Source organism: Zophobas morio, unplaced genomic scaffold, assembly GCF_036711695.1.
Source record: "Zophobas morio isolate AGI-343-1 ecotype UQ-CSIRO unplaced genomic scaffold, CSIRO_AGI_Zmor_V1 ptg000006l, whole genome shotgun sequence".
Taxonomy (NCBI): Eukaryota; Metazoa; Arthropoda; class Insecta; order Coleoptera; family Tenebrionidae; genus Zophobas; species Zophobas morio.
Genome location: NW_026972111.1, coordinates 11,459,869 through 11,486,148, shown reverse-complemented (window position 1 = coordinate 11,486,148; position 26,280 = coordinate 11,459,869). Strand labels below are relative to the sequence as shown.

The window sequence follows — 26,280 nt, the reverse complement described above, 5'->3', positions numbered from 1 at the left end:
AGTTGAGAAGTCAAAAACTGAAAAATCGAAAAATCAAAATAGCCCAAAATCGAAAAATAGAAAATTAAAATTAGAAAAATCGAAAAATTTAAATAAAAAAAAAATTGAAAAATAGAAAATCTGATAATTAAAAAATTCGGAAACCAGGAAATCGAAAAATGTAAAATTTAGGAAATGAAAAAATTAAAGAATCAAAAAATTGTAAAATCCCAAAAGTCAAATATCAAAAAATTAGACCATCGATAAATCGAAAAATTAAAAACTCGAAAAACTGAAAAATCAAAGAACTGAAAAATCCGAAAACTGAAACATCGAAAAATTGTTAATTCGAAAACCCGCAAAATAGAAAATTTCAAAACTCAAAAAATTGTAGAATTGAAAATCTGAAAATCGAAAAATTGAAAAATCGAGAAGTCGAGAAAATTGTAAAACTGAAGTATCAGAAATAAAGTGAATTCAAAAAGAATCAGGAAATCGTAAAGTTAAAGTTAAAGCGAGAAACTGAAGAACCAAAAAATTGAAAAAACTCAAAAATGAAATATCGAAAAATTGAAAACCGGGAAATTAAAAAACAGGAACATCAAGAAATTGAAAAATCAATTTTTAAATTTTTCGATTTTTCAATTCGAAAAATTTAAAAATCATAGGACTAAAAAATCCCAAAACTGAAATATTGAGAAATCGAGAAATCGAAAAATTTTAAACATTGATAAACCAAGAAGTCGAGAAATGGAAAATTCAAAAAATCGTAAAATCGAAGAATTAAAAAAATTGTGTACTCGAAAAATTGAAGAATCGCAAAGTATAACATTTAACAAAATGAAAAACCGAAAAATAGAAAAACTAAAAAATCGAAAAATCGATAAACCGAGAAATCGAACCATCGATCAATTGGAAAAGTCAAAAATTGAAATATTGAGGAATTAAAATATACCAAAATCGAGAAATCGAAAATTACAACTTGAAAAATTGAAATATTTAATTAAAAAAGCAAATGCTGAAAAACTTAGAAACCGAAGAATTAAAAAAGTGAGAAACCGAGAAAACGAAAAATCTAAACTTTAATAAATGAAAAATTAGAATATCAAGAAACTGAAGAAACAAAAATTGGAAATTCCTAAAACTCAAATATTGAAAAAATTAAATGAAAAAATTAAACGAAAAATTGAGAAATCGAGAAATCGAAAAATCTAAAATTGAAGAAATCAAAAAATTTTAAAAATCGAATAATTGAAAAATTGAAGAAAAAGTGAAGAATCGAAAACCTGAAAAGCTTCAAAATTGAAACATTGAAAAATTGAGAAATCAAAACCGAAAATTGAGAAACCGTAAAATTGAAATAACAGAAAAAAGAGAAACAGAAAAATACAAAAATCGAGGATTTGAAAATTAAAATATCGAGAAATTGAAGAATCGAAAAATTGAAAAATCCCAAAATTAAAATATCGAAATATTGAGTAATCGAAAAATTGAGAATCAAGAAATTGGAATATTGGAAAATTGGCAAATTAAAAAGATGAAAAATTGAAAAATCGAAAAACTAAAATATCAAAAAATTGAGAAATCAAAATTTGAAAAATCGTAAAATCGAAAAGCCGAAAAATGAAAAATTCGAAAAATTGAGAAAACGAAAAATTTTACATTTTTCTAAAAAATTCGATGTCTAGGATATAAATTCAACACACATTCATAAACCACAAGTGCAGGCGTACCTTATTTTATAAAATTTAAGTAACATTTACAAATGTAAATTTTGGAAATGACATCATTCTATTGGTGGTGAGGATGCTTAGCCAAAGTTTGGTTAGGGTTTTATCATCTACGGGAAACTCCTAATACACATACAAAATTTGACAACAGTCGGTCCATAGTTTAGAAGATTATCTGTGTAACACAAATCGACACATACGCGGACAGACGGAAACGGGAGACCTATCTGTTCGTACTCTAGGGGTCATGAAACGGCTAGAAAGCATGAAAGTAGCCAATAACCGGTTGGACTTGATTACAATACTTCCTTAGCTTCCGTTAGGGGTGTAATGCATACCTCTCAGTGAAAACTCCGGAAACGCCGGATCCAGAGCCGTAATCCTCGGTATCCTCAGACCATTCTTCAGCTGCTTCCCCGCAAACCCCGCAATATGGCACCCCAAACTGAACCCCACAATATGTAGGTTCCGAATCGGAATCTCCCCGCTGTCGGCGAAAACCTCCAGAAATTTTCTCAACTTCACCGCCACCATTTTGACGTTTCGAACGGCAGGAATGTACCAAGGGAACGTGGATAACTCAGACCAGTCCAACAGGATAACGTTGAAATTATCCTTCCGACTGAGATAGGCTGTAACATGAGTTTTTACGATCGGTTTGGGAACTTTTTGTTTTGCTTGTTGTTTGCGTACCGTCGGCTACGAAGCGTCCACTCTGGCCCGGAGAGACCTCCGAGAATCCGTGTATGAAGATGACGGTGGGCAATGTTGGGTCCACTCCCGCCCGCCGTGCGGCCCCCGGCGCGTGCGGTTCGATAATTGCACCCTTATCGCGCCTGGCCTTGGTGTAGAGCACGAAACGAACGTCCGTTCCGGATTTCACCGGACAACAGTTCGGACAAAGGCCCCTTGGGGCGAGAGTCACTTTCATCTCGTTTTCACCTGGAATTGGCAACGATTTTATCCAGTTGCTGTCAAAGGGTTTTCAATTATTACGGGCTCGACGACGTATCGGATAAAACGTGGTTGGAATTGCGAACATCATTTAGCACGAAGATAGGGTTTTTGTGGTAGGTTTGTTTATGGACAACACGGAAGATAACGCAGTTTTAGATAGTTACTTTAATGATGTGCTGGTATTGTGTTAAGTATGAATGCAACTTTGTATAGCCAGTAAAACTGTGTTATATAAGTTTTTGAAAAAGTTCTTGAAAATAATAAAAAAAGCAAACATGATTTTATTTATTAATAGGGGCTATTTATTATAAGTATTTTGCTCCTAAACGAGTTAACTCAGAGATTCTATTATTAGAGGGACTAGTTATAGGTGTTATTTCTGACACAAATAATAGGGAATTTGGAAACATTATTAATTATTGTTATTTTAATTGTAAATTTATTCAAACATTAAATGACTGCAAACCTATAGGGCAACTTAGAGTACCAAAAAGAATGTAAAGCTTACAATTATTATGAAAATATTTCCTTCATATTTTGTCCTAATAATAATAACGATAATAACAGTTTAATCCTCTACAAGTTTACACCCAATTACGGAAAAATAAATACTGTATAAAATTAAGACAGATGATGTGAAATTAAAGAAAATTATATAAATGTTAATAAATTAAACTATATACATATTATTATCCATTCACGATCTTTATATAGTAAAGTAGGCTTTGATATTTTTTCGTTGAGTTGGATAAACTGGTTTGATGATTTAGTTTTTTGTCTGTCAATAGTCTGATTGACATTTGCTTTGAGCTGGATTGCCACTTTTCTATTTCATTTATTAGATCAGAATTATTAGACGCAATTTTTTAATGAAGCAAACAAATGTTTTAATTTTGTTAGCATAGATAATTTGTCATTGTGACAGATTCACAGATCATTGCGACATTATTTAAAAAGAAAATGCCTAAAATAGTTTTACTGCAACAAAAAATTGCAATAAAAAGATGTTTTTTGCAGTTTCGAAAAGACAGACCCGATCTTTCTTTCGACGAAGTAACTATGAGGGTCTCGAACATATTTTCTGTAATGTAAAAACACGCTGTAAAATATTTTTTAATTTTTTTTCGCACAGGTGGGAATATCAACTGTGGCGAAAATTTTATCAACAGGGGACCAAAATTTAAAAACATCACTATCTGGCAAGCGAAAACCAACGGATTTATTTACAAATTATATGTTTCGGAAAGACCTGCAACGACAATTTGGCAATTTAATGAAAAAAACGAATATTTCACTGTAGATACTCTTTTGGCATATTCTAGGGAACAGTTGAAATTTAAAGGGGGGCGAACCACATTATACAAAATTCTTAAGTCAATGGGTTATAAACACAGGGAAGTAAATGGTCGCAAAATTCTATGTGAACAATAACATGTCGTTGCAGCCAAAATTACTTTTTTGAGAACATATTTACAGTTTCTAAATTCTTGTGAAAATTTGACTTTCGTGTATTTGGATGAAACATGAATCTATCAAAATGGTTCGTCCATTCGTCGCTGGGTGCACGATACTGATCTAAAAAGCAATTCCACCAACAGTAAAAGTGACGGATCAAGGTTTACTATTCTCCACGCGGGTTGTTCAACGGTGTTCTTGGATGGTTGTAAAAATTTTTTAAATTCAAAAAATAACGATAGAGACTATCATAAAATGATGGACGGAACAATTTTTCAAAATTGGGTGTTTAATCAGCTCATTCCTACTTTGGCAAAGTTGAACCAAAAATGTGTGGTGGTTTTTTCTAGTAAAAAATGTGAAATGCAGGAATGGATCTTTAAACATAGTGTTGAATTTGACAAAAAATTTTCGAAGAAACAATTGTGGGATTTAATTAAATCCTTCAGAAACAATAGAAAAAAAAGATATTTGGTAGACGAGACATTAAGAGAAAGTGGCCATGAAGTTCTTAGGTTACCTCCGTAGCATTGTTAATATAATCCAATTGAAATGGCGTGGGGATTTTGTAAGAACTATTACAACAAGCATATAAATTTTCAACCTTCATTAAAAAATAGGGTGGAGAATTTATGGGTTGTGGCGCTTTCTAAATGTACTCCAAGCATGTGGCAAAGTTTTTGTAAACATTGTGAAAAACTTGTTTTGGCAGATTGGGAAAAAAATATGGGAAATTTTTCGTACGAATCTATACCTCCTTTCATTAGTTCGCTAGGTGAATCTGATTCAGAATCTGAATTTGAAAATGACGGTGATGATACAAATTTTCATAGCGAAATAATAATGGAAATGGAGTGAATTGTAGCTTGGCGGGGGGTGATATTTTTACCCATCTTTCGTCCTAAATTTACCAAGGTAGTATGTGAAAAACTGCCTGACGTACAACAAAATAAGTATAATTTTAGTTAGATCATCTACGTTGTTACTTTGCACCAAATTTTAAGCATTTTCATTTTTTTTTTGTAACTCTTCATGGACCTGGAGAAGGCGTATAAAGCGTTTGGAAGTACTTAGTAAAAGCAAGTAAAGAGCACTTACGTAAGCATCAGTAATAGCTATATAGATAAATCATTCAATTTAAGGCCGGAAAAATGTTTCAGAAGAGCTAAACCCATCAAAGCACTAGAGCAAGGTTGTTGTCATTTACCAACCCTTTTAGTAATCTTAGAAAAGTGAAAAAAGAAGTTGGAAGATATGGAAACAGGCTGTTCACAAAGGTCGAAATTTCCATTTCTAAGAAGAGTGGGCGAGCAGGACGAACTGATGATTGAGAATTAAAGATGAGATGCTAAATGTAGCATGTGACAATAGTCGTATGTAGAACCCCCATTCATATAAAAACAATGTTTAAGTGAAATTTTAGTGTTTTGCTTGTTTTTACCTACTTACCTATATTTGATCATGCATTTTTTGCAATTTGTTGACCTATTTTATTTTTTTCAGATTATTTTTCTTTTTTAGGCCTATTTTGTTCTAAAATCTGAATTTTTTGATTGCATAGAATCTTAAGATTGAGGACATCCTAATTTATGCTATTTTATTTATTTAGTTATTTTAGTTGTACTTTTATAGGTGATTAATAGTGTTAGAACAGCTATTGGGGATATTTGAATAGCAGTAGTTGAAACTACAAATTCAAGTGGGCAATATGTTACCAACATTGTAGCGGGAAAATTGTCTGCAGAGGCAGCTGGTACACCACATTTGTTGGCATCGAAAATATTGAAAAAAAAAAACAATAATGTAACAGTGGGACGTTTTACCAAAAAATCGTTAGTTAATTCTATTCATTTATAAAAAAAAAAAACATTTTCTCCGATCGAATTGAATTAACTTCGACTTGCATTACTTCAAATTGCATTTTAGTAATGCATGGTTGCAAAGTTGCATTAACATTGTTGCACAATTAGGGCGAATTTACAACTTTGCTATGTGGTAAAGTAAGTAATCTGATGTAAACCGAACTGAAATTTGGCCTTTGACCCAATTTCTGAAATGATGATGTTAATTCAAGTATGCATAATAATCAGAATTAGGCATAGCCGAAGTGATGGGGAATCAATCAGACAAATATTAAATACGACGAAATTTAGCTAGTCGATTGTGCACTCTCATCCTCAGTTGATGCAGTTCAGGGTTTATTTGGTCAGGATTATTGCGGAAATTGTGATCTTGAACAGACATTTTTAATTTTTGATTTTTAGTTTAGTAGCTGTAGTTAAACGGAATCAATATAACGATGTCAAAAGAAAGTATTTCTTAAAGCTCATTCGAGGAACCAAGCCTTTCGGGAAGCCTCACCGGATTGTCCATTGCCTCTAGAACCTGTTATGATAAGATGAGGTTCATGGATTGCGATCATTTTGACAATATAGAAAAGGTTCGTTAATTTGGATTAATTAATATGGAATTTGACTCCACAGCGTCGAAATGCATCGCTGATGCTCAGTACTACCATTGTTTAAGTACCTATATATGTACTTAAACAATGGTACTACATATCACAAATATAATTTGGTTTATGTAAGAACCCATTTTACCATCTTAAAAACAAGTATAACTAGATCAAAGACCATTAAAAATATCCTAACAGACAAAAGGAAAAAAATTTATATTCAAAATTTTGAAAAGTATCTAACTTGTTATGGAAATTTTAAGGAAGATTAGGTTCGCTGATTGTGTAAAATAGTAAGATAAATATAGATCTCAAAGAAAACCAGACGTTACCTACTTAAAATTTATTTTTCCTAAAACTTGCCTAAAGCGCGTATTTTGCTATTTTCGGGCCTAAATCCTCCGTTTTTATCTTTTATTTTAGCACCTATTTTGGCTTTTTTAGCCTAAAATCCGCTTCTTCAAGATCACCATTATTAGCTGTTTGGTTATAATGTCCACACATCTAGAGTCCGGAATTTATGAGGTTTGCATATTGATGACTTTGCATGCTATACAACTAAATGCTTTCGGATCTAGTCGAATTAGGTAAATAGGAATTGATTGACGCATATTAAAATTTGTATATTTTGCATATATCAAGATTTTTCACATATTTTCGTATCTTTTGCATATTTTCACATATTTTAACAATTTTTAGATTTTCAAAGCATAACGCGAATTTTTTATTGCAAGTGTAGGCGTTTTTAACTTTTAAAGGTCGAAATCTACAAGACAATGTCTTTGGTTAAATTTCGAAAATTGTCAAAAACAATCGAAAATTTCAAAATGGGGTGTATTCAAAAACTGAGTTTTTGAAAAAGTTGCTTAAAAAATCTCAAACAATTCTGAGATATACATTTTGATTTGCCAATATCAGTTTTATCTTAGCAGGTGCTAACCCCGCCCACCCATCTTCTATTTCATTAGAGGGATCACATTTACCAAAAGCAGTCTTATCTTAGCAGCTATATACTAAGTTCAACTTTTTCTTACAGAGTTCTATCTTAACAGATACTAGCCCCGCCCACCGGCGCTTTTCTCATTCTAACGATTTTATTTCTGTTGAATATAATATAATTCCAAACAAGCATTAAAAAAGGAAAGGAAAAATACGACAACTCATAAATAAAAAGTTTAAGGAAGTACTAGAAAAGAATAAAGGTTATATTTGGTTCTCAAAGGTAGCTAAAATACATAATGGAGATTCTAGTAGTGAGGTTAACATAGAACCACATTTAATTAGCGCTCTTAAGTATGCACCCATTACATCAGTGGATATAAAGAGAAGTTTCTCTACCTATAAACAATTTTTTTCTGATAGGCGACGTAATTTTTTTATTGAAAACATTGAAAAGCATATAGTTGCAAGTTATAACATTAATGCTGTGGCGACACAATAATAAGTATGTAGTAGTAAACGAAGAAAGATAAGTGGCCTCGTGGTCTAGTGGTCAGGATACCTGCCCGGAAAACGGGCGGCGTGGGGTTCGATTCCCACCGAGGCAGAGCAATACTTTTCTTCGTTTACCTACAATGCAGACATTTAGGTGTTTTTTGATGTATCATTGTACTCTTTTTTTACAAATATTTATTATTTAGTTGTGTTTTTTCTTGTAAAATAAAGTTTTTAAAATATGGCACAATATTGTTTTAAATTAAAAGTATTAGACTTATGGATAAACTACCAATTTATCGTATGTGTGCATATTTTTACAAAAATTTTGCATATTTTCCTAAAATTAAAACATATTTTCGTAAAATTAAAACATATTTTCTTATTTTTTCTGCATATATATGCATACATTTTGGCCAAATTTCGTGCATAAAATTCCGGACTCTACACATAACACTTACCGGAGAATTATGTTTTGTTCAACCCATTTTGGGGTAAAATGCTATATGTTGGCGGGAGTTATGTCTGGGTACTAGTTACAAAGTTTAATTTTGACAATAATAGGACAATCAATAGTGTTGTTAACTAACTAGTTCTAGTTGACAATAAATTTACATTAATTCTTCTTAATAACTTATGGTGGTCATAACCCCTTTCAGGATATATGCCTCCTAGAAAAAAACTTCCAAATTTTAAAAATTTTCGTTACACTGATTCAATATGCCAACTATGAGTTTCATAAATTGGGGGCCAAAGAACAACTATATTTAACCTTGGATTTCACAAGACTAAAATATAAATTAAGAATAGATTTAACATTATTGAGATCACTACAATTTCTATATAAGTAAGTCAGTCTTTTATCAAACAGAATACCTAAATAATAAATCTTTAAACTGAATTGCCTGTGTCAAGTTAGTGCCATTTATATTGTATGAAAATTGTGTAATTATTTGTTTATTCGAAAAAGACATAACTTTGCACTTATTTAAGTTTAAAGGGAGATAGTTTGAAGCACACCATTTACGTAATATTTGTGTTTTGTAATAGTAGACAATCATTTAAACTATCAGTTAACAAATAGCAAGAAAAGCGACGGACTCAGATTGAAGCTTTGCAGTACGCCTGAATTAGGAGTAAACGTTTGAGAGCTATAATTTCTATATCTGACAAAATTTGTTCTGGCCCGAAGATAAAATTTTAAATTTTAACAAGGCTTAAATAGGATTATGTATTTTGAAATAGGTTAGAACAATAACGACATCGCAAAAATTTTCTGTCAAAATAGGGACACAACTGACAAATATTTAACAGATTTGTCAAATTGACAAGTAAGAGACAGGTACACTTTACATTGTTCAAAAATTCCATTCCCGTTTTTTCTGGAGCCAACTGTAGCAGTGATTTCGAAAATTCAATTAATTATAGTTTGTCTAAGAATATAAAATGGTTTATTCTATTAAATTGTTACGTTGATCGGTAATTTAAAATCGGTGTGGGTAAAACTCAACAATTTATTTCTCCATAGTACTAATTTACACGACTAACTACACAGCGATTATGTACAGAATAATTCCGACTCGACTAGAATGGATTTGACTAGACTCATATTCTTTCATTGTGTTGTGAAAGATCCTGTTTAATTGGGGTTGCTGCGGCAGCATGTGCATATGTAGTTGGATAAGAAACGAGTCCGAAGTTTCAGCTGAGTTGTATTTGCAATTCCGCGATTGCGAAGTATCGATGTAATCAAAATTCAAGTCATTACTCCGCAACGATGCTCGGTCACATTACTATAATTGTCAATATATATGTAACTTTTGGCTCGCACCTGAAGGGGATTAGTAGTAGACGATTTGTAGATTAGTAACCGAATGGTATAGGGAATAATTGTAACCGAACCCGTACCAACGACATTCTTCATCAATAAATTGGTAAACGGCCCGAATTGTTTAATTGCCAACCCCTACGCGCAACAATTAATTGGACTCAACCGCCTGTTCCCGACGGTGGTCCCTATTTAAACCGCGATGCGTTCTTGTAGAAGATTTGAAAACGTCTCCTTCGAGGTTGTTCTGGAGTCCGCCATGGAAACTTCAAGCAGCGCATCCAAGCTTTTCTCTATTCGAACACCGCCGTCACCGAGGATGACTCACCACCGCTCATCGCCGTATATATTAGAAAACCCATACGCGTCGTATCGGGGAGCGGATGGGTTTATTTCATAACAAAATGCTTTTGAACAATCGGTAAATATTACAACAAGTTGACTTTTATTGTCTAATTGTTTTAATTATTATCATAATTTGGTAATTGTGGAGCGCTTTTCTACAAAACCGTATTGATATGGTAATATTGAATGTCTAAGTATACAGGGTGACTGCGAAATATATGTAAATGTTTTAACCACGACATCCCCCACCCTAGTAGAGACGAAATATAGAAAAAACAAATTAAAAATCGAATGGGGCAAAACCCCCATGAACCACCCTCGATACGAAGGCACTGAGCCACCTTGTAAACAGAGTTGGAAAAACGTTCGAATAAAAACGACCTAAACACTTTCAGTTTCAATTAAAAGTAAAACCGACTTTTTGCTGCTTATCATTCGTTCATTCATTTACTCATTCATCGTTAAAGGTCAGTGTGAAAGTTTTTTGGTAATTTTGATTCTGACGGATGTTTGGTCCTTGTCACAACGATTTTACATTGTTTATTTGAACAGAAATAAGAGCAACTTAGAATGCTACTACCTTTTTACAAGAAATGTTGAAAATGTTGTCCTTGACTAGCAATTCAAGCGTCAGAGCGTCGCAAGAGGTTTGTTGATAGGTAAAAAAACACCGGAGTAGCGGCTGCCACTTTCACTTGTTGAAGCTCTTCGATAATTTCTGGACACTGTTGATTTCCACAAACGAATTGTTTCATCCAACCAATACACGTTTTTCGAAAACCGTCTTTTGAAATCGTACTTTTAGACGACTATGTGGAGTTCCATCGGACAAAAAGTGAGTTACACAACGTGGACAATCAGCGGGCTCCAAAGAGAGAAGTGAGACTTATAGTCGATAGTTAGTCGCACAGTATTTGTCTCCTTTTTTATAAATAGGTTTCACATTAGCTAGCTTCCAATCAGAAGGAAGAGAACCCGATTTAAAAGATTGAGTCATCAGAATGCTGAGAGGTTTACATAGAGATTGAGCACAGTTTCGTAGCTTAGTAGCAGATAGTCCATCTGGTCCTGTAGAGGTGTTTTCTTTCAACGAGTTGATTTTTTTTGATATGTTGTCCTCAGAGAATTCTACATCCATGAGAATAGAAGAATGAACAATGGAATCAGAGGTCAACGAAGAATGAATAGGTGGTTCCACCAAGTAGTTTTCTGAGAAACTATCCGCGAAAACTTCGGCAGTAACATAATTATCAGTAATTAGGTCACCTATATACCTATTTTGTAGAGTTCATCAAAAAATGACAATGGTAATGATTCATGGGCATCGTGGATTCAAACTATGACTTTTTAAACAAGTACACATAATGAAGTAAATTATGAAAAGTAATGTTGGTTGCCTAAAAAAATTTCCCAAGCTCATTATTCCTCATGAATCACCCTGCATAAGATTGATGATAAATGGACAAGTGTAGATATTTTGCACGTACCTAGCATTTATCTTACAAGGTTTTTAGAAGGAATAGACACATAAATTATGATTAGCAGTTTATCATATTTAGCCCAAACTTGCAAGACATGATTGCAGTTGTTTTAGCATTTTCTAAGATAAATTATCGAATTTTTTGCTCAGTTTTATTTATTTATTTTTTTTTTTCAAAAATGTAAATTTCTAAGTTAAAAGGTATTAAGGATATAAAATTTATGTAGGATTTAGGCAACGAACCTTTGGGATGATGTCATCCAATGGATGGTGAAGACGAACGAACAAATTTTGGTTAGCATTTAACCAATTGCACGCTAAAGTACGTATATCCAAATTCCATAGCAATCGATCCAAGCAAACAGACAGAAGCGTGATCCGATTTTTTTTTGGGTATCGCCTATCGCATATAAAATATTCACATATTACTAAATACGCGCAATTACCGGTTAGTAAACACCAATAAATTGTCGCTAATAACCGCCTACAAAACTGACTATCTTATTTAAATGCATTAAATAATACTAAACGAGTCATGATATTACTAAATACGCGCAATTACCGGTTAGTAAACACCAATAAATTGTCGCTAATAACCGCCTACAAAACTGACTATCTTATTTAAATGCATTAAATAATACTAAACGAGTCATGATATTACTAAATACGCGCAATTATCGGTTAGTAAACACCAATAAATTGTCGCTAATAACCGCCTACAAAACTGACTATCTTATTTAAATGCATTAAATAATACTAAACGAGTCATGATTTTACGTAGCCACAAACACACAATTATTTTTTAAAAAATTTCAAGTTGAATTTTAGCCAACTCTTCTAGTAATTGTTGAAAAACAATTGAGAGATTAAAACTTTTATTTTGTTCTTCTGACCGAAATAACAGGTAGGTAAGAAGTAGCAATTTGTTACATAAACGATAAATCAAACAATAATTTATAAACATATAAATTTACTGTGGTAAAGAACTTATACACAGATTTTCAAAACAATAAATCTAATTCAAATGCTATTTATGTATTGTTATGTCCTATATGGCGGTTGACCATAGTGACTCCTTTAAAAAATAATATAGTTATTAAAAGTAAATATATATTACTAATTGAAACTTACCCAGGACCATAATTACAAACGTAGAGTTTTTCATACTTGAAACTTTTACGATACCACGTGAAACCACAACCAATTAGGTAAGTATCAGCCCATACAACCTAAAGTAGTCAAAAATTGAGTCACTATAATTTTAAGCAAAGTACAAGGTAATGCAAAATAAAAAAGTACTAATGATACAGTGAGTCACATAAGTGTGATCAAAGAACACTATCAGCTTGTTTTTTAATAAATAAAAAATATAACATACTTGAGTATAATGCCCTGTGACTCCTCTAGATCGATTGGGATAACTAAAGTCTTTATGCTCATTAAAAAAACGTTGAATAATGCCTTGCCAGTCTGTTCCTTTAATTTTATTACGTGAGCCAGTCCATCCTAAATTCTGGCCGACATAAAATCGACCTTAAAGAATATTTTCGATAATTCACACATTTTAATATGTATTTTCACGACTTACTATCGTGTACTTTGACATGCTCGAACTCACAATTATTGGCTATTCGTTGTGCTGCTTTTGCCAATCTGTCGTCCCATTTCTAAAAAGAAAACATGTTTCCTATAAAAATGATATGCAGTTCGAATGATAATACGATAAAAAAATGTGACCCACTCTTATGACGACAGCTTAATTTTTTTTAAAAGAAGAATTGTTCTGAAATTATATAAATTAATATCCTTCATAGTTTCGGATGATTTTTGTTTCTTCAAGGGATCCAATATATTCTTCAAAAGTTTTCACAATTTTATTAATTTACTTTCTAAAAGGGCACCGCAAAATGTTTTCAAAAAGCATGGTTGCATTATATGTATTTTCAAAAAAAAAAATAATTGTCGCCGCACAAAAATAAACTTTCTTTTTTCAATTAAATTCAGTGTTTCAGACATTATTTAAAAATTTAAACTATATTTGCTCATAACATTTTTCCAATTCTCTAATGCGAATCATAAATTAAAATTTGGGTAACTTAAAATTATAACTTCGTAAACATAAAAAGTGGGACACAAAAAATAGAGATAACTTATACCATTGTTTTTAAATTTCTACCCCTTGGTTGTCCAGGTACTCTGCCTTGAGAAATTAATGTTCGCAGATTATTGTGCATTTTGACAATTGTATTTTTATCGGCTGCACTTACTTTGTTTTCTAAAACAGAAATTAAAAATAAGTTTTAGTATATTCACAACAGGTTGTAAACATGGACAGTAACCGTTGTGTACCAGTATAATAAATTATTTTTCATAAAAATTCATCACTTTGATAAAAAGTTTTTTTTAATGTTATTTCACGAACAACCTTGTACACATACTTTTACATTTTATTTAATTGAAAAGCCAGACTTCATACACGATTTAACACATTATTTTTTTGCATTTATTTATTAATGCATTCAGTGCAAAGTAAAAATTTAGTACAAAACGAGTAAATAATAAAAGGTATAAAACAAATAATTACTCACCAAAAAGCTGTCCACACTTGGCACTGCACAGCGCAATGCCAATGCAAAAAATAACACCAAGAGCAAGGTAAAAATTTGCCATTTCTCGTGTAGTTCTAACTGGTGGGAATCATTGAAGACTTCTTAATTTATACTGTGCCGCTGCTCGGCATTTTCGTTGAATCTCATAGTAAACAGTTTGAAAGTGATAAACTTAACGCCATAAAATTTACTGCGGTTATATTATTTCCACCCACAACACAATTTCCTTCATGACTTATTTCTTCTAATCAGCAAACTAACGTAAAAAGGTACGTTTATATTTAGCGAGGTGCATACACATACAGTAGATTTACTATGCTTTATTGTAAAAGCATGCATTCAAAATAATAGGTAGATGTAGGTATGGCAAGGACAATGGTCATTAATCTCCATCGGCATATTATTATAATGAAATACCTGTACATCGGCGTGATAAGAAAATTTGCTATTGAACTAAGTACAAAACGTGTGCTGCCTTAATCATCACGCTGTGAGTCATTATTTTTTTGATAAATTTTGCGAAATGGGAAATAAGTTTCGTTATCGCCGAACCAAAACATTTGTTTGCGTTGTAGAAAAGTTAAACCTGAGATTCAGTTTTATTTACACAAATACGTTACACTGTTTACATTGTTGAAAGCGAAAATTAAGAAATTATTTAATGTTGCATTTAAAAAATGGGCAACATAATAATCTTACCAGTAACACATGTATGGATGATACATGTCTACAAAAAGTATAACTTGTTATTTTTATTATGTTAATAGAGAGTTTATATAAGGTGTTTTAACCATCTGGTACTGAAAAATTTGATAACTCATTAAAATAGTATATTATTAGCCAAGTTTGCAGAGCCAAGCATTCTAGACCGAGCGCAAATTAGAACCCGAGACGCGCAGCGTCGAGGGCTCTGAAGTGCGAGCGCAGCAGGAGTAACTATGGTCAACCGCCATATAGGACATAACAATACATAAATAGCATTTGAATTAGATTTATTGTTTTGAAAATCTGTGTATAAGTTCTTTACCACAGTAAATTTATATGTTTATAAATTATTGTTTGATTTATCCTTTATGTAACAAATTCCTACTTCTTACCTACCTGTTATTTCGGCCAGAAGAACAAAATAAAAGTTTTAATCTCTCAATTGTTTTTCAACAATTACTAGAAGAGTTGGGTAAAATTCAACTTGAAATTTCTTGAAAAATAATTGTGTGTTTGTGGCTACGTAAAATCATGACTCGTTTAGTATTATTTAATGCATTTAAATAAGATAGTCAGTTTTGTAGGCGGTTATTAGCGACAATTTATTGGTGTTTACTAACCGGTAATTGCGCGTATTTAGTAATATCATGACTCGTTTAGTATTATTTAATGCATTTAAAATAAGATAGTCAGTTTTGTAGGCGGTTATTAGCGACAATTTATTGGTGTTTACTAACCGGTAATTGCGCGTATTTAGTAATATCATGACTCGTTTAGTATTATTTAATGCATTTAAATAAGATAGTCAGTTTTGTAGGCGGTTATTAGCGACAATTTATTGGTGTTTACTAACCGGTAATTGCGCGTATTTAGTAATATGTGAATATTTTATATGCGATAGGCGATACCCAAAAAAAATTGGATCCCGCTTCTGTCTGTTTGCTTGGATCGATTGCTATGGAATTTGGATATACGTACTTTAGCGTGCAATTGGTTAAATGCTAACCAAAATTTGTTCGTTCATCTTCACCATCCATTGGATGACATCATCCCAAAGGTTCGTTGCCTAAATCCTACATAAATTTTATATCCTTAATACCTTTTAACTTAGAAATTTACATTTTTGAAAAAAAAAAAAATATAATAAAACTGAGCAAAAAATTCGATAACCTCAATTTTTCTTTTTGCACCGGTGGTCGCAAAAGTTGAATTTGCTACCTCTAAATGAGTCGACATTTGCATGTGTCATGGCTGCTAGTGAAAAATAGTATATTATTAGCCAAGGTTGCAGAGCCAAGCATTCTAGACCGAGCGCAAATTAGAACCCGAGACGCGCAGCGTCGAGGGCTCTGAAGCGCGAGGTCTAGAAGTGGCTTTGCAACCGTGGTTAATATACTATTTTTTTCACTAGTAGAAACCATAAGACAATAAACTGAAAAAATAAACGTTCAATTTTTTGACGCAACATGATTTTGTTTTGATTTGACACAAAGAAAACCGTTTATACTTGTCGCTGAGTTAATCATTTTATCTTCTACCGTCTACCAACTACCATGCGTATACTCAAGTAATGTTTGTAGCACACATTTGATCATTTTTTAAGAAATAATCACATCAAACATTGCGTACATAACCTCAATTTTTCTTTTTGAACTGGTGGTCGCAAAAGTTGAATTTGCTACCTCTAAATGAATCGACATTTGCATGCTTGATGGCTGCTAGTGAAAAAAACATGTTTGATATCTTATTTGTTGAGGTGAAACAAATCATATATTGTTTGCGATAATAGTTGCTGCCGCGAAACAAATGATTCATTTATATTATTTTTTTTGTGGTTTTTTGTTTGTTTTTTTATGAAATAAAGTTATATAAGCAATCGTGAAAACCTCTGTTGCACAGTCTTGTACACGCGCGAAGATTATTCGTTACAGAATACTCAAAAAAAGAAGTGCATACCTGCGATTGTGATTGATCCGTTAAAATACAAATGTCCAATTACCATAAATTTAATCCTGAAGAACAAGTAAGTTTTACATTAAACTTGAATTTATTCAATTTGCTTATTACTTCCCGAGCGTAAGCAAAGGAAGTATTGGAATCGAGTCCGTCGGCCGACTCTCTACTTTTACGTTTTCTCGATCTTTCATGACCCCTAGAAGACGAAGAAATAGGTCTCCCATTTCCGTCTGTCTGTCCGTCCGTCTGTCCGTCCGTCTGTCCGTCCGTCTGTCTGTCCGTCCGTCTGTCCGTCCGTCTGTCCGTCCGTCTGTCCGTCTGCCGTCCCGGATTTTTATTAGACAGATAATCTCCGAAAGTACTCGACCGATTGTTGTGAAATTTTGTACTTATATTAAGAATATCATGTAGATGGTAAAACGCTAACCAAAATTTGTCTAATCATCCCCACCACTAATGCGATGACGTATAAAATAACATAGTCCTACACATGTAGTTTACAACTCCGAATCGACTTTTCACCCGAAACGTCCAGATTTTTGGAAAAAAAATCAAAATTATAAAACAACATTTTGAAATTTAATTTTTAATCTGCTAACCAGAATGCTTTGAAATGTTGCAGATGTTTTTAAATCTTTAGTCAAAAAATATTTGCTTATCCCCTCCAAAAACTTGATGACGTCAGCTCAAAAGTTTGTGGAATAAATCATATCTAAAATGTACAAAATATGATGAGTCTGTACTTGTGATCTATCACTCCATTCATATTTTTTGGATTTGCATATACAGGGTGACTCAAAAAAATTAATGAATGCATAAATTTATTTTATTGATTTATTACAGAACCGAATGCTGTGAAATCTTGGAGATGTTTTAAAGTTATCATAAGCATGGTAAATTTTTTATCTAAATTTATTTGCTCATCTTCCCTAAAAAAATTGATGACGCCGCCCTAAAATTTGGTGAATAAATCCTATCTAAAATGTCAAAAATATGATGAGAGTGTACTTGTGATTTATCATTCCATTCATATTTTTTGGATTTGCATATCAAGGGTGACTCAAGAAAATTAATGACTGCATGAATTTATTTTATTGGTTTAATCAGAAATTACAGAACCGAATGCTTTGAAACCTTGGAGATATTTTAAAGTTGTCATAAGCATGGTAAACTTTTGTTCAAAATGTATTTGTTCATCCCCCCTAAAAAAATTGATGACGTCACCCCTAAATTTTGCTGAATAAATCCTATCTAAAATGCAAAAAATATGATGAGTTTGTACTTGTGATTTATCATTCCATTCAAATTTTTTAGATTTGCTTATGAGGTGGCTCAAAAAAAAAATAATGAATAAGTCAATTTATTTTATTGATTAAATTAAAGGCCACACTTATTATTAGTCTTACATTGGACCAACCTAGTTTGGTAGACACAAAATTTTGTAAAGTAAAAACTCGGTTGAAACATAAGGGTAACACGCTTATTTACATTTACTTTAACATTACAGACGTGCATTTGTTTTGTGCGCTAACTAGGTTCCGCGAATGTGGTATAGACGTGTTTATAATCAACCAATTGTGAATTCCACCGTCAAAAATTAAAATAAAACCCAATGTTTTATATAATAAGCGGAAGTCAAAGCAATAAAAATCTCTAGATGACCATCGGTTTTGTTTACAGTTTTTCTGTTTGACTTTCACGTGTGCTATGTTACGCTTGTCATCTTAAATTAAGAATGCTTATACATAAACGATTTTCAGTTGCCTCTCCTAGTACACGCCAGCGCCGTATACGTGAGTAAATTGTTTGGTTATTTTATTGATTATTACAAATCAATATTCAAAACGACCCGATTCATTTTCCCGAAAATTTGGGAATACAATAATTTTATTCTTAGTATTACACTACATGTATCCCAACTGATATACGTGTCCTTGCAAAAATGTTGATGACGTCATCGCAATTTTTTTTTTAAATTCCCATTACAAAAATGTAATGAGAAAAAAAACACAATAGGCATGCAGTCGTCAAGTTTCCGACAGCGAGGGAAGTACTGTCAAAACTCTTTAGACCAATTTTTTTTTCTTATTTTCTTTTTAGAAAAATTTTTCTTCATCTTAATGAATTAGAAATCAAGACGGAATAACAAGATGACGAGCAGCGAGTAAGTTTCTAAATTATTCGTTACGATATACTCAAAATAGAAGTGCGTACCTGCGATTGTGATTGATCCGTTAAAATACAAATGTTGTATCACCATAAATTGAATCCCGAAGAACAAGTAAGTTTTATATTAAACTTTAATTTCTTTGAATTGATGGATTGATTGGCGCGATGACTGACCAGGATACCGTGCACTTTGTCAACATGGTATGGTTTTGACCGTGTACTTTTAATGTAGGATGCACTACAAGCTGCGAAAATCCAATTTCTTCTTTCTGTCCCATCACGACCACGATCATGAGTTTGAGGTTGAAGGTACCATGATCTCGGAGATGCTGTACCACTGATGCAAATGTTCGCCCACACAAATTACCATATCGACACACTCTGCATTGGAAAACTGGATCATACACCGATTTCAACGACCTTCTCGTGTTTTTCACGTTGCAATTAAAAAAGTACCTGATAAAGTTACTTTTTTGGTTCTTACTCCGAGTCCCCTGCCCATTCATTGCAGTAATTATGTAGGTCACGAAACATTACCAGCGGCGCGTATAACAATTTACATTTAATTTCAAATAATTTTTTCTAGACACTGCTACCACTTAGGACCACCGTGAATTTTTGCCAGTGACATAATCATATTGTGAGCTATTCCCCATTTTTTTTGCATGTATTTCGCAGTCAACCTGTAGAAAATATTAAAATTGTTGGACGATAATTCTTGATCTTAGCTGGATTATCTTTGTAAATACATTCTCTTTTCCAGGTAGAAGGGAAATAATAAAGAAATACAGAGCCTTGAAAAAAGGCGCCTCTTAAATTCACTCATCTTTAAATAAAATCATGAATAGTCGATATGATAGTCCCCAGCTCCTAGGGAAACTATCTCTGCATATGCCTAGAGCCGTGACCACTATGTTTCTATGTACTGCAGAAGTAATCACTAAAAGCATCTAGTATTGTGGTACAAGTTGAGACAGTAGTTTAGTTCACTTGGTATGCGAGATTTACCTGTTTTGTTTTGCAGAAAAGACCAATTTTGTTTAGGGTGTTTACCAGTAAAGTTTTCTACATCTAAAATATATTTTTTGTAAGACTTGCCGACAAGGCTTTGGTACATTGCACAAATAATTTTTGTACCTTTTATGGGCAAGAGTGTACTGTAAAAAGCGTTGCAATCATCGTCAACATCTGTTGCTAAATGTACAGAGGTCCAGTCAACATTTGATAACAGACGATACATAAACTCTTTGAAATTATATTGATCTGTTGAATCATCAATAGAGAATTGTTTAATGCGATGAACATTTTTTATTATTATTATTATTATTATTAAAATGAAGCGCTCGGGCAGAGACCGAAGTCTGCATTTGATGCAAATCTGATATAAACTGTAGGATGATGCAAATCTTCGTGACTAAGAGCCAGTGAAATTTATTAACTTGACCTTGTACATTTGAAAAACCTAAATCTGGAGTATGTCCATAGGTTTTAACTACTTTATTGTGCTGACTGACATTATTTTGATTACTGAAATTGGTTAAAGCTTGAGCCTTGCTGGTCATTAAATTTAAATAATAACTGAAAGTATTAAAGTCTCCAGGTAATAACACATCAACATCATTATTACTGTAAATTTGAAGTATATCAAGAAACGTTTCACAGCTGATTGAAGAGAACAATGGTGGGAGCGAGTAACGAAGATGTATAATTTCTTATGGTCGATGTTAGTAATAGGTAAACGATCTAACATATATTGATACTTCCCTCTACTACAGAGTGATTACCAAATATCGTATATCTAGTTGGCTTTGGAAAATCTGTCACTGCATTTTTAATAAGTATTAGTCGTTGCCATGAGATAACTATTTTGCTTAACTAACAGGTACCAAGTACACTAAAGAAAATTAGATTATGGGCAGTGATCGGACCCATGGAGTTGATCCACTAGCATACGGAGGTCACATCGGACATCCCATGTCGGAAATTTACCTATTTTTGATATGACAAATAAATGCTTTAGTACATACATGTATATTTGAATTATCCTTTTTTAAATTGATTGTCGTAGATCGATATCTATCTATATTTCTGTATGTTTTACTTTCGCAGTTGAAGAAAGATCGAAACTACCTCTTTTCCTAAAATACTCCTATTTTGCTCTGCTATTGTCCAAGTCAGCACTCCTTACGTGTCGCCGCAAATGGCTTATTAGGAGGAAACAATATTTATTTACGTATGATTTCCGTTTGGCGAAAGTCTAAGAACATCTGAATATCTGTTTGAGTTTTTCTAGTATTTTTAAATAAATGTACCTGAAAATTTGGTTGTTGCAGTTTACATTAGTCAGTTTGATTTATGAAGGTGGTTTGTCTTAAGTCGTAAAAGTTTTGTTAGGTACATGGTACATGATACATGTGGACTGAACATATAGTATTTCATACTTAATATTGGCAAGTAAAAATGGGGAGAATAAGTAGATTAGTAGATCTACCCTATTTTACCAAGTATTTGTATAACTCTAGGCTTGCACTTGCGGTGCTAAAAGCTGCCATGGCCCACGTTTACGGTGTCAATTGGATTACCATCTTTGTCAATCTTACTCCATGATGCCAACATGATCTCCGGATGAACGATGGTCACAGTGTATACTATTACCGATTGATTTCTTAATAGTTGAACAAATTTAAAGACTCTCAATACTTTTAATTAGCTGGGAATTCTCTTTTGGTCAAATTTGCTAGTAATTATTTTTGAAGCCTAAGTAGGTAACCGAATATACTTTAGAGCATAGATGGTTTCATCATTATTATCTCAAATGCAGTCGGGTTGACAGATAATTGACATTTGACTTGACAGCATTTCCTAGACTTGCGTATCAATTTTTGGCGGTTTATTATTATTTCATCTTTCCTCGTAAAATTTTCAAGGTATTGTAAACCAAGTTGAAACTGTCTACAATATATTTAGTAATAAAATCCTCAGACATGCGATTGATTATGTTCACAATTTTATTAATCATTTTAACAGTGTTATCCGCCTTTTGAATGTTCAAGATTTTTTTTATGTAGAAAGAACTATTATAGCTTTAAATACACGGAGGCGGGAAATCGTTCAGTTCATTAAAGTTTGAAGTTGTGGTAGACTTTCGTGAAGCACGACATTGAGTAACCTACTTTCTGTCGCATGTGTTTTAAAATAGCTAACAGCAACAGTTTGGTTTAAAAATGATTATTTTAAAACATTAACAATGCATATCGCAGCTAAAATCATAGAATTTGTTTTATAACATAAATGCTTGAAAAACTGTTTAAAAAATCTACTGAGTGGAAAACTTTTTGTCTCTGTTGATCGTCTTATCTTGAAATTATCTTCTATAGCAGCTAAGTTTGATTTTGAACCTATTCTTTTTCCTTCATTTCAAAGATCACAGTACTATTATAGCAAGCTCTAAAATGGCAGTGTTTGTTGCCTCAGTAATTTTGGTCTGTTTTCTGACTAAAATACTGGTTCGACACGTATTGAGATGACGTCATCAAGTCTTTGGAAGGAATAAATAGTCATTATATTTACGATAACCTTAAATTATTTGCAATATTTCAGAGTATTCGGTTTTGCTGTTTCAAAATTAAATTATAAAATGTATATTTTTTTTTCCTAAATTCTAGATGTATGTTTATGTATCGAAAAATTTGTTATCTTATCAAATGTAAATAACGTTTGCTATGCAAAATTATGGTATGACTTCATTAAATTGTAGGTGGGAATTATCAGAAAAATTTGGTTAGTGTTTTACCATGTGCACGATATTCCTAGAATACATCTAAAATTTTATTGTCAGTCCAGACCGACAAAAATATATGACAGACAGACAGAAATGGAAGATCTACTTTTTGATAAAAACGCATCTAATAACGTCTGTACCCTTAATCCAAGTGCAAAATTCACCGAAAAACAGTAATTTTCAGTCAATTTTGAAGTTAATGTGATTCTACAACCTAATTTTACTCCTCCTCAAATATTTGCTAAAAGCTTTCCAGCAACTTTCGACTCAGCACTCCTCCAAGCTTAGCCAAAGAAATCATTAAACTAAAAGCATTTTCACCGGTCCCCCAAGAAAATTGATTCCGCATCTCAATTCTCAGGTGCGCCTCGAAAATAATGAAAATCTCAGTTGCGGGAACGTATTTTTCGTCGCATTTTCGTGCCGCCTCCGTTGAATCAGATTACGATTATGATGACAACACTAATTAAATTCCGGCGTAAATAGAGTAGTTACTTTCCACCTGTTGAACGATTTTATGCTCTTGTCTCAGCTAAACCGATGGAAAAGCGAGTTCGAGGGCCGCCATGTGAAAAATCACGGAACATGAACGCTAAAGGTAGCAGATTAACATCGCAATTTACAATATCGACCGCTTATTCTGAGAACGCTCTGTGGGTCCCAGTTCCTGACATTTTGTACAGGATGAGGGCTAGCCAGCGCCGTTTCGGAAGGTCAGAGGTGGTGGCGGGCTCGAAAAAGGTCACGTGACAGGAATGGGTATGGCATGGAAATGTATTGATTGGGGAGAAAATTACCGAGTTTTGCACAAAATGGTCAGAGATTGATCGGTTATGTTGTAATGGGTTGGAAAAAGGGTGCTATTAAGCACTCTGGCTATGATTATAGGGAGGAAGAAAGTGGTCAGGTTTTACTAGTTTGTAAATAATTTCGTTTGGAATGATAAAATGTAGAAATCGTTATAAGAGTTGAAGATATAACTATATGAGGTTATTACTGTTATTAGTAAAAGGTCTAGGGGCGAAAAAATTAAGTAGATACTAAATTTTCAAAAATTATCAGTAGGTACTGACCGGAACTAAAAGAGGAAAATTAAGATGGCTGTCAGCTGTCATGCTAAAGTACAAAGTTTTTTCACATTTGGTGCAGGTTTTTTAGCAAATTATTGAAGATGGCTTCCCATTTTTTTTAAATAGGACACTCGATACTTTATAATACGATGTGCAAACATAAGAAATTTGATAATTTGCACAATTGATCACCCTGTATAAATAAATTAAAGACATTTGTTTTTACGTACGATAAGGAAGTATAACTAAAAAATTGGGCACAGGACCACTAGGATTAAAAACCTTAAAGCGACGCGCTGATAAAAGATATGCAAAAACACGATATAAGTATATAAATTTGACCATGGTGAATTTTTCCAATTCAGACCGGTGTAGCTGATGGAAACGCCAGGTTGAAACACGAATTGTGGATGGAGCGTTTTCTAAATCGTGCGATTCCGTGTGCGCGAACATTTACAACAGTGCTACAACATCTCCAAGATCATGGTAGTTTCAAGCCTCAAACTCACGATCGTGGCTGTGATAGGACCGAAAGAATATTGCAAGCTGAAGAACAAATTTTGGAACGCGTCGACATCAGCACAGCAATGTCGAATTCTAAGTTGTTCTTATGTTTGTTCTAATAAACAATATAAAGTCGTTGTGGCAAGGACCAAACATTGGTCAGAATAAAAAGTCGAGCACTCATCGGCATTCGGGATTACCAAAAATCGCTCCCTCTCAGGACCACTATTTGTTTCTACAATTAATAATCTTTCACACTGACCTTTAATCATGAATTAATACATGTCAGTTTTACCTTTAATTGAAACTGAAAGTGTTTACATCCTTTTATTCGAATGTTTTTCCACCTGTCAGTGGCATCGCATCGAAAGTGATAGATAGGGGTTTTACCCCATTCCATTTTTAATTTGTTTTTTCTATATTTCCACATTACTACTCTACGTGATACCGCAGTTAAAATTGTTGCATATATTTCGAAGTCAGCCTGTCTAGTTTTCCACAGGCTCTAACGTTATGTGGCAGGTTCCCATTGTCGCAGAGTCAAATACAAAGAAGGCCATAATAGAGATATTATAAATTCGGTCGCAGATTCTTTTAAAATCTTATAAAAGGGCATATTACGAGTCGTCGAGATTCTTTTAAATTGTTAAAAAACACATGAAGGCTTCATTGAGATTCTTTTCAATTCTCCAAAAGAACCACAAGGGACCCCGCTGTCGGCTTTATTTTACCCCTATTCATCCCCCTTCTTTAATGAGGTATTTGACTCTATAACAATGCTATATAACGTTAGAATCTGTGAAGACTTTACTTTAATTGTATAAAACCGCACTGACCTCAAACAAACTGTAATACCTTCCAATAACTATCAAAATCTGTTTTAATCAAATTTAGAATCCACAGAAGACCTTTTCTCAGTATCTTTTGGACATATCCTTGTAGTAAGTCCAGATTGTTTAACTGGAAAGAAAACTCCCAAGATTACATCACGTTTTGTTCATTAAGTGACGTTTGTTAGGCTCGATCAAGACTATTTTTTACATTCAAGAAGTCAGTACGATTAAAATGATTTGGTCATGTTTTAGGGTGTTTCTTTAAAGATCCTAGCTTCTTTACGACACTTATTATGTCATCAAAAAAATACTCAATTTGGATGATTTAACAGCTCGGTTATAAACGCGAAATAGAAATATTGGCTGATTTTTTACATTTATGCTCTAGTTGGCCTTGCACGTCAGCCGTTTCGATTTCACTGGAGACGTAAACGTCATGGTTAATTAGAGCAGGAATTTTAAAAAACACCCAGTAGTATTTAGATTAAAAAACAAGTTTCATAAGACGTTATTTTAGAGTATGAATCCCAAAATTAGAAAACGACTAGATTTTTAATGGATAAGTGAAGTAACATATCTTATGAAACGTATATTTAATAGGAGTACTATTTTTTCTTTTCTATTTTTTTTTTAATTTTGCGGATTTTTATCGTTGGTGGTACGACAAATGTCAAATTGTAGCACTTGAAATTTCAATTTTCACAATAACAAATTATTATTACCAACTGTGTAGATAAAGAATATCTTATTAATAATTATTAATTTTAATAACTGGTAAACAATAAATAAATTAACCAATAACAACTGAAACAAAATTAAACTTCTGTTCTCTACAAAAGATGCTCAAAATGCTCTTCATTAACTTCCTGGCAGTAAAAAAGTCGCTGAATATAATTTTGTAGTGAGTTGACGAGAATTTTTGGACGAATGCTAGCAATTTCGTTACGTATGCGTTCCTGTAAGTCTTCAATGGGAATCGGTCGATTGATA

General features: G+C 32.9%; 3 protein-coding genes across 5 annotated transcripts in view; 1 reads left to right on the top strand and 2 right to left on the bottom strand.

Moving 5' to 3' along the window:
• LOC135123614 (uncharacterized) overlaps positions 1–26,280 on the top strand; it is a 132,688-nt gene that overhangs the window by 58,470 nt on the left and 47,938 nt on the right. The window lies entirely within an intron of this gene.
• The window catches only part of LOC135123108 (pancreatic triacylglycerol lipase), a 42,843-nt gene that overhangs the window by 3,033 nt on the left and 13,530 nt on the right, over positions 1–26,280 (bottom strand). Inside the window, exons 2-3 of the mRNA XM_064047623.1 lie at positions 2,403–2,651; positions 2,048–2,341 (exon numbers count right to left, since the gene is read on the bottom strand). Coding sequence (XP_063903693.1) covers positions 2,048–2,341; positions 2,403–2,651 — 543 coding nt within the window. The remainder of the gene's footprint in view (positions 1–2,047; positions 2,342–2,402; positions 2,652–26,280) is intronic.
• On the bottom strand, positions 12,654–14,498 carry LOC135123107 (CRISP/Allergen/PR-1-like). The gene is made up of 6 exons (XM_064047621.1): positions 14,252–14,498; positions 13,820–13,938; positions 13,252–13,330; positions 13,042–13,196; positions 12,795–12,892; positions 12,654–12,738 (listed from the first exon to the last, which is right to left on the bottom strand). Exons 1-6 carry the CDS (start codon positions 14,331–14,333, stop codon positions 12,705–12,707), a joined length of 567 nt encoding a protein of 188 aa, XP_063903691.1. The 5' UTR covers positions 14,334–14,498; the 3' UTR covers positions 12,654–12,704.